This window comes from Leptidea sinapis, chromosome 3 (genome assembly GCF_905404315.1).
Source record: "Leptidea sinapis chromosome 3, ilLepSina1.1, whole genome shotgun sequence".
Classification (NCBI taxonomy): Eukaryota; Metazoa; Arthropoda; class Insecta; order Lepidoptera; family Pieridae; genus Leptidea; species Leptidea sinapis.
The window spans coordinates 1,334,755-1,348,580 of NC_066267.1; the positions used below are offsets into that span (position 1 = coordinate 1,334,755).

Genomic DNA, 13,826 nt, shown 5'->3' on the forward strand with positions numbered 1-13,826 from the left:
GGCCGCCAGGTGTCGCTACTCAAAATGTAATGCCACAGAAAGGGATGGATACTTGGTACGTTTTAAGTTATGAGCAACTAACGCGTGTCCGTATGGTGAATGGAAACTGAAAAAATGGGCCCACATCACATTTTGACGAAATAAGCTTCAGTAAACTTTACTAAATTGGAACTGCTCTAATATAGCTCCAAGTTGCCGGCTACTACGCTATCGTAAATGTTAAGAAACATTCTCTATATTTTACGACCACAGGCGGTTCAATATGTAGATACCTACCTAGGTATACATTATTTATACTACTTCAGATACACTATTTACTGCTTTGTATTTAACATACTTTCAGTGAACAAGGATGAATTGGGCTGCAACCTTGTAGCATGAACCCATCACCCATCACGTGACATCTATACGTTCAGTCAGTTTAGTGACGTTCTCCACAGACCTCGATTGAAGTAACAATCATCCTGATCACCAGACCTCCTGCTATCATCAGCAGAACTCAAAATTACCAATTACCAAATTTATCATACCAGTGGAAGGCTCCTATGCACAGGAAGCTGGCTAGATAATGGGTACCACAACGGCGCCTATTTCTGCTGTGAAACAGTAATGTGCAAACATTATTATGTTTCGGTCTAATGGGCACCGTACCTAGTGAAGTTAGTGGGCAAATTAGATATATTTAAAGACATCTTATTTCTCAAGGTGACGAACGCAATTGTAGTGCCGTTCATTTGGGGTTTAGCAAGAATTCTGAGCGGCACTGCATTGTAATGGACAGGGCGTACCGATTACCATCAGCTAAGCGTCCTGCTCGTATCGTCCCTTATTTTCATAAAAAAAAAACATCTCGCAGCCAACATTAAGACGAGGTCCTACCTAATATGCTATTAATATAAAATAATGAATGTTTTAGAGAATTTAGAGTTATATAGAGAAATGTTAAGTTATGGTGCAGGGGCCACTTCGACATCACACATCATACCAGTAGAGTTGGAAGAAAGTATTCCTTTGTCAATGGGACTCGCAAAGACAGCATTACATGTTAAGACATGGTCTGCAGAAGTACACTCGTTGAATGTCGTGGTTGCTGGGTTCTGCACCCTACTCTGATGTGCGCCGCTAGGTCGCACGTGTGGGGGGCGGCGTGGTGTGTTGTACTTGGGGGGGGGGGAGGGGGGGAGGGTCTCACTCGCGGCTGTAACGGCTGCCGCGGGCGCGCGACTAGTGCGCCGACCTCCGGCTAGCGCGCGACACTCCCGCGAGCGGCGCCTCCCTCGCTTGCGATGCGTGAAACCCCACCAGCATCAGCCACCAGCCCCAGCAGCCTCGGCTCGGCGCCACATGGCCCACGCCAAGATTGAGTACCACTTCGGTAAGTACCCGCTCACCACCAGAATGCAGCCGGCCCGCCTCTAGTGCTCCTTTGTGACATATTTCGACTCAATTATATAAATAATGTGACATGAGACAACGTTTCCACATTAAAAATGTTTGGTTGAACTGTTGACCTTCTTATCGGCCGCCAGTCGCCATTCGCCACTGGGCCCCGCGCCAACATCGAACTCTACATGATGGATGCTGCTGTGAAGCACACCGCGTTCACTTGAGTCGCAGCTCGTAAGAGGTGGGGGAGGGTAGTCGAGTACAGGTGATCACCGACACTAATTCTTGGCTCCTGGCTCACTGCAAGTCGCATCGGAGAGCGGACAGTGGAAGAAATACCGATTGTGTGGGCTGACCTCCTAGAGCAGGCTGAGTGACGCCCCTTCAGGTAGACCAGGTGTTATTCTGATGGATTGTGTTCGTCTGTTTTACCCTAACTCATGACTCTTGTAAAGTCAAAGAACCCACCTGGTCAGGTGTTGTGTGATATTATTATTGCACTCATTAAAGTTTGTCTGAACAATAACTTAAAGCCACTGGAGTCTGTTTGGAGCTGGTGACGTCTGTCCGCCGGAAGCGCAGGCTCCATATCTCTTATTGTTTCCTGGTACCTGATTCTAACATTATATTTATAATTTATATAGCATTTTATACTCTATGCACCTATACACACACTCGGTATTCAAAGTGAAATTAAATAAAGAATCACTACATATTATTAAACAAAGTCCTCTGCCAAGTCTGTATGTCTGTCTGTTTGCGATAAACTCAAAAACAGTGTCTGTTGGGTCAGCATTATTAAAAAAATATAACAAACTAGGCGTTCCCGCCCGCTTCTGTGGGCGATTTTGAAAAGGATGTTATTAAATTTTATTCATCTTATTACAAATACAATAAAAATATAAGCCATAAAACCATCTTGGATAAATTTCGCATCGAATGGTGGTAGTTTCATGTCGATACTATCAGTGATTTTGGCGTGAATGAGCCTCAATCAAAGACCATTTTCATTATTTAAATATATAGATAACCACTACACAATGAAATAAATAAAACCGAACAAAGAATGCTTGAACCAATAAGCTTAACATCAAATAAAAACTTATTAAATAATACAAAATGATGCCTGAAATGAAAACAGACGCAGACCCATCACTCAGCAGTTGATGGTTGACAACATTTATACACAAGTTGAGTTTCCGTGGCAGTCTTGGTTCGGAATATTAATAATATTGATGCATTCGTTTCTAAAAAGAGTCCACTCAATTCGCAACCTAGAAATTGTATTTGATACTTAACTAATATTTGACGATCACATTAACTAAATAAATGAGGCATCGAAATCTTTAGGTTTCATCAAGCGTATGTCCATGAAAATACTATATTGTGCCTTTTAGAAGTCACTGACGGCCGTTCCCAATATTCAGTCTATCTCTTACTCGAGATAAAAATCGTAACTATCGTTGACTTTTTTGTCCTAATAAACTAATTGACGGTAACTCACCTTATCCGTACACGCTGTTTGTCAATGGTACGACGTATAGGTTACCAGCGATAGAAGTTTGTATGGAAATTGCAACTCACGCGTCCCAATATAAGGCGATAAGAATGACTTATCGGGTATATTAGGACAGCTTCAGATTATTGACTGCTAATTACTGACAGCAGTAGGTAGTAATTTGGATCTATCTGTAGATAGTATATTGGGAACGGCCGTTAGAATACACCTGACAAGTGTGGGACCCTGTCTACATACAATATATACATTAGACGTATTGAAGCGTTTCAAGAACGGTTTCTACGTCATCTTTAATTTAAAATAAAAGCCTTACTTCCGAAAAACAATAGGAGCTGTCTAAAATTCCATATTCTTCCATTGGAAGAGAGAAGACGTATACAAAAAAAAATGGAAAAGTAGGACAAACGAGCTTACGGGTCACCTGGTGTTAAGTGATCACCGCCACCCACATTCTCTTGCCACCAGAGGAATCACAAGAGTATTGCCGGCCTTTAAGGTTGTACTCGCTTTATTTGAAGGTACCCATGTCATATCTTCCCGGAGACACCGCACAAGGAAGTTCATTTCACAGCTTTCTAGTACGTGAAAGAAAGCTCCTTGACAACCGCACTGAGGAGGACCGCCACATATCCAGATGGTGTGGATTACACCAATATTTAAATTGGGACTCACTTCTGATACGAATAACTATCGCCCTGTTTCAGTGTTGCCGACCCTTAGTAAAAATTTTGAAAAAATTATTTTAAGCCAAATGCTTACTCACTTTAACACTTATAAGTTACTTCATATAAAACAATTTGGCTTTACTAGGGGACGCTCGACTACGGATGCGGGTGTTGAACTCATCAGAAATATTTTTGAGGCCTGGGAGGAATCACAGAATGCACTTGTTATCTTTTGTGATTAATCTAAGGCTTTTGATTGTGTTCAACATTCAACGCTGGTCAGGAAGCTATGTCACTATGGTATAAGAGGATCTGCACTCGATCTTCTGATCTCCTATTTTAAATAATAGAATTCAGAGGGTCGAGGTGAATGGCAGGAGATCTCCTGGGACTCCTCTCGGTATGGGGGTACAATAAGGGTCTATTCTTGGACCCTTCCTCTTCCTAATTTATATAAATCATCTACCTAACCTTGTAGAAAAAAAACACAAGGTGGTATTGTTTGCGGATGACACTTCACTTATATTCAATGTGAAACGAAACCAAGTTTTATATGACGAAGTAAACAATGCTCTATCTGACATCGTGTACTGGTTAGCGCCAATAACTTATTGTTAAATAGTCATAAAACCAAATATATTAAATTTACCGCGCCAAATGTCAAAAATGTAGATGCGAATATTTTATTAAATGGAGAGGTGGTAAAACCAGTGGAATCTGCTGTATTTCTTGGCATTAGTCTTGATTCCAAATTGCAGTGGGGCCCCCATATTGAAGGATTGGCGAATAGGCTTAGTTCTGCAGCATATGCGGTTAGAAAATTAGACGGTTAACTGACATAGATACGGCGAGATTAGTATACTTTAGTTATTTTCATAGTATTATGTCCTATGGTATATTGTTATGGGGCAGTGTGGCCGATATTAATACCATCTTTGTGCTGCAGAAGAGGGCTATTCGCGCGATTTATAACCTAGGTCCTAAAGAATCATTAAGAGAAAAATTTAAAGAAATAAACATTTTGACTGTTGCTTCTCAATACATTTTTGATAATGTTCTGTATGTTCATAAGCACATTGAGGAATTTTCTAGAAACTGTGACATTCATAATGTTAACACGAGGAACAAACATAAACTTGTTATGCCTACTACTCGTTAGGGTCGAGTTAGTAAGTCTTTTGTTGGGCGATGTATATGCTTCTACACTATGATCCCAGAAAATGTACAAAACAAATGTGTTACAAAATTTAAAAGAATTGTTAAGAAACGTTTGTGTGGAAAAGGTTTTTAGACCATAAACGATTTTCGTAATGACACCACGGACTGGGAATAAAACGAACACCCTCAGGCTCTTTAACTATAAATGTTTTTGTACGATATCACATTGTAATCCATATTTTATATTAAAAAAAAAGCCTGCTGAGTTTCTTGCGTCCATTCTTCTCAGGTGTGAGGCAGTCTCTTTTGAATGGGTGGTAGTTTTTGACGTTCAATAAGTGATTTTGAATCCTAATTTGAATAAAAATATTTGAATTTGAATTTCATAATGTCTTGTCATTTCATTAAGGAGGGGGGGAGTCAGGCTCTGTTCTGTTAATTATGTTTCCGTAAATCGACCACATACAAACAGCATTAATTCGCGTCTCCTGTCCCGTAGGTCTCCTGCACGGTAGTCCCCCCTCCCCCGCCACCGATACTACATTATTACACCTTTATTAAATAATCAGAACTTGTGTTGATATTACTATATTACTCTCATGACTGAGAGTAGTGCTTTAGAAACCACTAGCTTGAGTGAATCCTTGAAGAACACAAGCTACACTAATGACTGATATTAGAGCTTTAGGAACCACAAGCCTTGGTGATTCTCTGAAGAACACAAGCTACACTAATGACTGAGAGTAGAGCTTTAGGAACCACTAGCTAGAGTGATTCCAGAAGAACACAAGCTACACTAATGACTGAGAGTAGAGCTTTAGGAACCACTAGCTAGAGTGATTCCAGAAGAACACAAGCTACACTAATGACTGAGAGTAGAGCTTTAGGAACCACTAGCTAGAGTGATTCCAGAAGAACACAAGCAACACTAATGACTGAGAGTAGAGCTTTAGGAACCACTAGCTAGAGTGATTCCAGAAGAACACAAGCTACACTAAAGACTGAGAGTAGAGCTTTAGGAACCACTAGCTAGAGTGATTCCAGAAGAACACAAGCTACACTAATGACTGAGAGTAGAGCTTTAGGAACCACTAGCTAGAGTGATTCCAGAAGAACACAAGCTACACTAATGACTGAGAGTAGAGCTTTAGGAACCACTAGCTAGAGTGATTCCAGAAGAACACAAGCTACACTAATGACTGAGAGTAGAGCTTTAGGAACCACTAGCTAGAGTGATTCCAGAAGAACACAAGCTACACTAATGACTGAGAGTAGAGCTTTAGGAACAGTAAGGTAACGTGAAGCCATGCGGCTAATTCCTGGGTGGTTTGGCTCGGATCGGCTTCCACGTGGTTCGTTCTTCAAATCAAAGTTTCCATCACTAAAGTGTTTAAACTAAAAAAAAACTACGTTAAAAAAACCGACTTCAAAATCTGAAAAGTATAAAATAACTAAAAAATTTACTTTAATACACCTCTTATGCAAACCTTAAGCAACTCACGTAAATTGGATAGCTTACATTTTGTGCTACATTTAGTATTTCAGCGTTAAATCTATCAATTGTTAAAAAAACTTGACATTTTTACAATTATTTACCATACAACAACAAACGCGATACAAACACAATATGAAAATTATGGGAAATGGGGCGCAACTTTTTTTTTGCACGCGCCAAATGATATACGCGCACTTAAAAATTATAATTTTAGATATAAAATGCATGTATTTTATATCAAATTATCGTGAATTATAAATAATTTGATAATTTATTTATTTTTATTGATACTAATACATGTTTTTCATCTTAATGTAAATGGATTCTCAGCAGCATAAAACCTCTTTGTTGTTACAAAAAGATCTGTATTACCCGGTTAAATTGAAAATGCTCTGTTTACTCTCATATAATTCGCAGTTATGTACTAACTTAACTTTATAGGATAATTCTATTACACGCACTAGTGTGTAATATTATTATGCACGCGTGTGTTATAGTTCGGTTTATGGCCCTAAGAACGTCATAAGGTTCACTTTACGAGCAAGTGTGTAGAAAAATAGTATTTTATGCAACAGTTGTTTGAAGTGTTTTAAAAACACTCATGTTTTTTGACCTCATTATACAACGTGTCGCATACAATATTATTTCTACGACAAGGTTATTTTAAATAAAACAAAAATTAAACAAACAAATACCACAAGTTTTCGAGATTCCGCTTAAAAGGGCGCGAAATGTATTGTTTACATAATTATCTATGGTGAGTGTTTTCATTTTTCCTTCAAGAAATGGTAAAGGTGGAGTACCATACAGCCAACGCGAGAAAATGTTTTTTAAAAAGTTTTTAATTTAAGTTGACATTAAATGTTTAGTTTCATGATTTAAACATGAAAATATTATGTATGGAATATAAAACCATTTGCAAAAAAACGGGCGGTTTGTATTTTTCCGTCCCTTTATAAAATACAATACTAAAAGAGGTTATAATCATTTGAGAATATTACTGGCACATAGTTTACATAAAAATTTCAACTGTTAGCTTTCAAACTTAGCCGGATTATACTTGGTCGCCCATCGTCATACTGAGATTACTACTATTTCAAAGTTATGTTAAATCACTGCACTCAGACTAACATTTTCAACTTTTTATTTAGGCAGTCCCACCTTTTATTACGTACCACGTAGTATTTAAATCCGCTTTGCAGTTAATTGCGTGTCGTGGCTGGAATCGTTGATAGCTATTCTATTAACTCTAAATCATTATCATTATTATTCATCATTATTTATTAATAATTATCATAATATAATAATATATAATAATTATTTGATATTTTTAAGTCTTGATTGCGTTATCTAAAATGGGTAATAGAACGATAACAGCGAGAAAAATTGCAGCGGTACTTGAGGAAGGGTGTAGCCAATGCTATGTGTCCCAGAGGGTAAATGTGAGTCGTTCGACTGTCCTTGACAGTCTTGACTTGGCAACGATATCAAGAGACTGGTTGCGTTAGTAGAAGGAAAGACCCAGGGTCTGGAAAAAAATCATATATTACATATTATGCAGACGCCGTCCAGCCCGTGGCCCTAAATTACTCCGCGAGCACAGAGTTGCTAGACTTAGCTTCGCTCGAATTTGTCCTACGTGGACTCAAGAGGACTGGGGCAGAGTAATATTCTCGGATGAAGCCAGAATATCACTATATGGTGAGGACTGACGTCAGCGAGAACGGCATTTTGAATGCAAACCGGAACATATCAGAAGTCCTAATTCCTAATGTACAACCTGCATTAACGGTTCTTGGAGAAAAATTTATTATTGGATGGTAAGGTGAGCCAAAATATCGCCAAAAAGGCGATATGGAAGCGTATATTCAAGAGGTAGGGATTCGTCGTTTGGATTGGCCAGCTCGAAGTCCCAACCCCATAGAGCATTTTGCATATTTAGTTAAAGTATTATGATGATACAAGCTACTTAGAATTATGAAATAATATGAGGGTACCAGTGAAACAGGTTATTTAACTAGGTGCCCGTTTTCTTTTTGCAAAAGAGTGCAGTTACCTTACCTAACCTACATTTAGTTGTTTGTGGCACCAAAATAACTGTGCTTTTTTGGATATTATAGTAAAGTAAGCAATTTTTTTAGGCTTTAGTGTAAAGACTTTTCAAATATTAAGTATTTGAAATGGCTGTATAATGACAGATAAAACAAGAGGAGTAGAATAAGTCTATTATAATGTTCCTATTTTCAATTGATACCACGTTAATGTCAAAGGGGATGTAAATACTAAGTAACAAGAGGCGAGACTGCCTAAGTAATTGAAATTTAGTTTACTATAAAATGTGCAGTCATTTGACATCAGTTTGAAATAGTAGTAATTACAGTATCGCGATTGGCGACGAAGTATGATCCGGCTAAGTTTGAAAGCGAACAGTTGCTTAAAACATAGTGGATTTCGGCTATCTCAGTTTTTTACAAGATTATAGCCGTCATCTGTCAATCTATCAATGACTGCACGTTTCATACATTTTTTCATCATTTTTGCTATTTTCTGAGAGAGTTTTGCTAGGCTGGTCACTGTGTTCGCTGGTCAGGAAGGGCAACATTTTCACTCACATTTGTTTTCCGCAGCTTCTGTTTGTCTTACTCTTCCATCAATGTAATCACTAGTCGTAGCTTCACGCCAAAACCCTTTTTTCTTTTCCTTCTTCGTTCTTCACTAATGTTAAACAAATATTACTGACTAAAATTCAGCTATGTTTAACAAACTACACCCGCCGCCAAGTGAAATGATCCATAGTTGTAAAAAAGGCAGAAAATGTTAATAGACAAGTGCCTTTATTGTATTTAGTGTTTCATTTAGGTATTCTTATCTTTGGGGAATAGCCGTAACAGTTAATGGACCAGACTTTATTGTTTGAAGGTAAAACTTCCGTAGGCGCGCTGAGATGTGAGCAAAGAAGTGAGAGAGAAGCGCGTACGTAGAGTGGGCTGTCACGCTCGACTATGTGACGCGTGTTCGAAAAAAAGGCGCTCGAGTCAAGTGCGGGAGCGCTATTAAGTTCTCATTAGTGTCGTGTGCTCCTCAGACTCCGTTTTAATGAGGACGATGAAAAGATAAAATAGCAGTTGCCAGGTGTGGCAGTGATCTGCCGTCGAGTGACCGCCTGCAGACACTGGTGGCTGGAGACTCTGACACACAACAAGTACAATTTGTCACCGATCAATAAAGTAACCCTTGTAGGTCGGAAACTGAATGTGCAATGACACTTTTAGAATACATCGATAAACCCTAGACCTACACACAGAATACTACGAAGTACAATCTCAAATAATTCCGATTAAATATGTAAGTAATGAGTCGTTAACAGACGAAAAATCGTTCAGAAAACCGTTTTTGCTTCATTTGTTACTCACTAACGCTTTTCACAAATTCGTACAAAATATCGCAGTGTAGTTGCGGACGTTATATCCGATACCGGAAAGCGCTGGGCCCAAAACTATAGTTACAGCTCACCACGGCAGTTGGTAGATGCCAATGATCTGCTGTCTTCAGTATTTTATTGAAGAATAAGTAAAGTTCTCAACCATTGTTCGGTGTCGTGATGAAGTACGGCGTGAGGGTGTGACGCCCGCGCGCGCTCCTGGCCACGTGACGCCGGCGCTGACACCTGCGGCCGCATCACCGCTACTGTTATCGTGTTCTCCGTGCTGGCCACGGTACGGTACGCTGCGGTGCGGTGCGGTGTGGAGACGCGAGGGTGTCGCCGCGCTTTATCATCCCGCGATTAGATAAAGCAAAATCGCTGAAAGAGAGCGCTGAGGTATCGGCAGTAGACGCTGCTCGCTCGGCGGGCTCGCGCGCCCCCACGTGCAGGTGTAGGGGGGCTGCCGCCGGCTGTCAGCCGAGTACTGGCACCAGGCTGGGGCCCGGGGGCGTGCTGTGCTGGTGGTAGTGAGTGTGTTCGGCGGGGGCAGTCTGCAGCTGGAATGTGTTTTCGGAGCGTCGGTAAGCCGTCCATTGCCTCGCTATGATCTGATGAGGCGTCAAGTTTCCTGTTGCAAGTGCATATAAATATAATTATAACGTGAGTGCTGTTTGTTTGTGCAGCGCGCGGTCGGTCGCGGGTCGCGCGGGGCCGGGCGCGCGGGGGCGGCGGAGGTCGCAACTAGAGCGATAACGAGTGAGTCCCCGCCGCCCCCGCGCGCCCCGCCCCCCGCACTCGCTGATAAGGCGCAGCCGCGACCCCCGCGCCCCGCGGCCTTCGCCCCGGCGGCCGTACCGTACGTGTAGTCGTGTACCACAACATAAATATAGAGCCGGAACCGTTACAAAAGTGCGACGCGTTCGACATCACCGCGCGGTCCGTACCGCGAACACGGTCACCTGAACGTGATGCAACTACCACCGGCTGGCTGATTACCACATCCCGCACTGTCCGCTGAGCACACCACTGAACATGACATTGCAGATCCCACACCAAGATTCAGTAATAATTGACACGAACTCCCGACCGCATGAGCCAGGTGGGTACTTCTTAACCTGCACTATTACCGTGAATGATTCTTGAACAATGTCAATAGTAGGTTAAGTGTAGACAATGCCTATTCGTAAACTTTCCATGGTAGTACACTCACGACCCTTAGAAATTTTATAGCATTCGAGAAACAATAATATGATTCAATATCAAAGCTCGTGTAATTTATTAACACACAATCACAAAGATCACTAAATGGTAAGAACAGCTACAATCTCTTATATCATGTATGAACAGAAAACAGTAAAGGAGACAGGATAGATCCCTGCGGCACACCCACCCCACAGTGATTATTTTCCATCAAGGTCAACTCGTGATATCCTGTCGTTTAGTAAAACGTTCCAAATAAGTACCGTTAATTCTAGTCTAGTCTTCTATTAATTCACTATTATGATACGATATGGAGTAGCAGAAACAATCGTCAAACAATTGTCATCAAATGCCACCGACAAATCTTACAAAATTTCAGTGAGAGATGAAATGATCAGACACATATTGTGATTATGACTGATTCATAATACCAATACTTCTACATGAGCTAACTCGCGTTAACCCAAACAAAATGCTTACGACGTACAAGCTTGTTACATTATAATGATGCTTTGTTAGATGTTTTTATGATATTCAGAATAATGTCGAATATCGTCACTACCACTCGACTCGTAAAGCGGTCCTAGTGCCTGGTACACTCTTGCGGTGGTAACCGATAATAATCGCACCACACAATATAACAGCACAAGCCTAAACAAATTTAAATATATACCTAGATCTACAAATTGTATGGATGTTAATAGTCTCCTAACAATTTTACATCTTTTCCGTTTCTTTTAATTTTTCTACGATATTACAATAGCCAATACATTTAACAATTTATCAGTCGGTAGTCGATTGGTACTCTACCACTATCACTGCCAATAACACCACAACAGCAGTGTAACATAATATATTACTTATTGATTACCAGACAACCAGTTATGTTAAGTGTTGAGCTCACATAACAATTAAGTTACAAGTTCTCGAGAAACGTTAATTACTAAAACAATAACTTGACATATAGGTATTCCCAGTTTAGCCTAAGTTCAGTTACATATAAAATGTATTTATTCTTTTACGACGTAACTAGCCGCGACTCCGTCCGCGTAGATAAAGGGTTTTTAAAAATAATAAACGAGTTTGGAATTGAAGATTATCTCATGTCCTATTCCAGTTCCGGTCCCCGTATTCGCTCCCGTTCCCATCATATCATATAAAATTTCTATGGCAAACTAAACCTACTATACGTATAGTTATAGCTCATCGACGTAAATTTCAGTTTCACACAAATCCGGCGGGAACATCGTTTCAGTAGCTGCGGCGTAAAAGCGTAACAAACTAACTTACATTCACATTTATAATATTAGTATGGTTCTAATTAAATTTGTATGTATTTATTGAAGTGATTACTTTTGACTTTGATGAAGGCCCTTATGATTAGTCTAGCCACCAATTTCTGGACTTACACAACTTATTTTTTAAGCTACTTGGTGTCGGCGTGTCGCTTAGAGCGGATCGTGTCTTCTAAAATTGACCATAATTTGGAGTCCAAGGGGTTCAGATCTGGCCTAGGCGAGGGCCTTCCGTTCTTATAAAGTCCGGTCGTTGATTTCCATCCAAGCTTGGGTAGCTCCATGTGACCAGGTCCAGTACTGCAACATTTTCAAGGTACTTACAAAAAGCCTTTTTGGAGCGTGCAGCTGTCATGTTTACCAGTGGGAGACTCCTTTGCACAGGATGCCGGCTAGATTATGGGTACCACAACGGTGCCTATTTCTGCGTTGAAGCAATATTACCGTCAGATGAGCGTCCTGCTCGTCTCGTTCCTTATTAACATAACTAAAAAAATGTTGGTTGTTGTGGTCTTCCATTGTAAACATTCTTACCGATATTTCCATAGTTTTCACCCGCGCATCGCAACAGGAAGCAATTTGTACAAGCTACTTCTCTTTAACTGCAGGGCACGTCCTGCTAAATACTTTAAATATGATAAATTTTTAAGTTAAGAACATTAACGGTCAGACCTTGTATACTTCTTGGTAAGAGCTTTCCTTCTCCCCCTCCTCTCCCCCGGGAGGTCCGCCTTCTCCACCCTCACTCGTCTCCGTCTGGACCAGCACATTGCCGTCAGCAGTCTGCCAACAACATAATATTTGGGGGTCTATCCGTATCTATTAGAACCAAACCATCTACCTGTACTTGTTGTCACCGATGTGTCTGTATCCGTCAATAATGTTCCGTTACCTAAACAGGGACAGTAAACAATGTAAAAGAATATGTAATAGTACAATGTATAACTACTACGCGATAAATCAATTCATCTCAACAGATCTCTTATTCTCGTCACTGCCGCCCTGGCCCAGCCGTTGTCTCCGACCCCGATCCAATCCCCCGACGTGTACCCGACACCTTCATTCACATTCCTTAAAGCATAAATATTACTACAGTAATCTACCGCCAGTCATGGACCGCGGGGCGCGGGGCGGAGGGTCCCACGGTCTCAAGTTACATCTTCATTCATTATTACAGCACGTACACACACACACACACACCAGATACTTATATTAACTGTACGGCGAAATTGTAACACACAGACTCTACCTTCCATTCTAGGATATCTATCTTATATTATACTAGCTGATGCCCGTGACTTCATCCGCGTAGATAAAGGGTTATTAAAAATAATAAGCAAGTTTGGAACGGAAGATATTCTCATGTCCTATTTCAGTTCCGGTTCCCGTTGTCGCTACCGTTCCTAACATTTTATCTTGAATCTTATTTCGAGTAAGGTTGCTATGGCAAACTAAACCTACTATTGGTATAGTTAAAGCATAAGCGATAACGACGTGAATTTCAGTTTCTCACAAATCCCGCGGGAACCATGGATTTTTCGGGATAAATGTAGCCTATGTGCTTTTCCAAACTTTAGTCTATCGCTGTATTGAATTTCATCAAAATCAAAACAAACAAACATACATTCACATTTATAATATTATAGTAAAGATTATGTGTAGCAAACACATCTTGAGCTCCACG

General features: G+C 40.4%; 1 protein-coding gene across 3 annotated transcripts in view; it reads left to right on the forward strand.

The window, feature by feature from the left end:
- The first annotated feature begins 1,238 nt into the window (after nt 1-1,238).
- Nucleotides 1,239-13,826, forward strand: part of LOC126979419 (transcription factor GATA-4-like) — a 58,862-nt gene continuing 46,274 nt past the window's right edge. Inside the window, exons 1-2 of one of the 3 annotated variants that reach the window (XM_050828716.1) lie at nt 10,090-10,228; nt 10,331-10,746. In XM_050828716.1, the coding sequence (XP_050684673.1) occupies nt 10,680-10,746 (67 nt within the window). In that variant the 5' untranslated portion in view covers nt 10,090-10,228; nt 10,331-10,679. Of the gene's footprint in view, nt 1,376-10,041; nt 10,229-10,330; nt 10,747-13,826 lie in introns of those variants that run through there. The other 2 variants (XM_050828718.1, XM_050828720.1) reach the window with 2 other exon arrangements.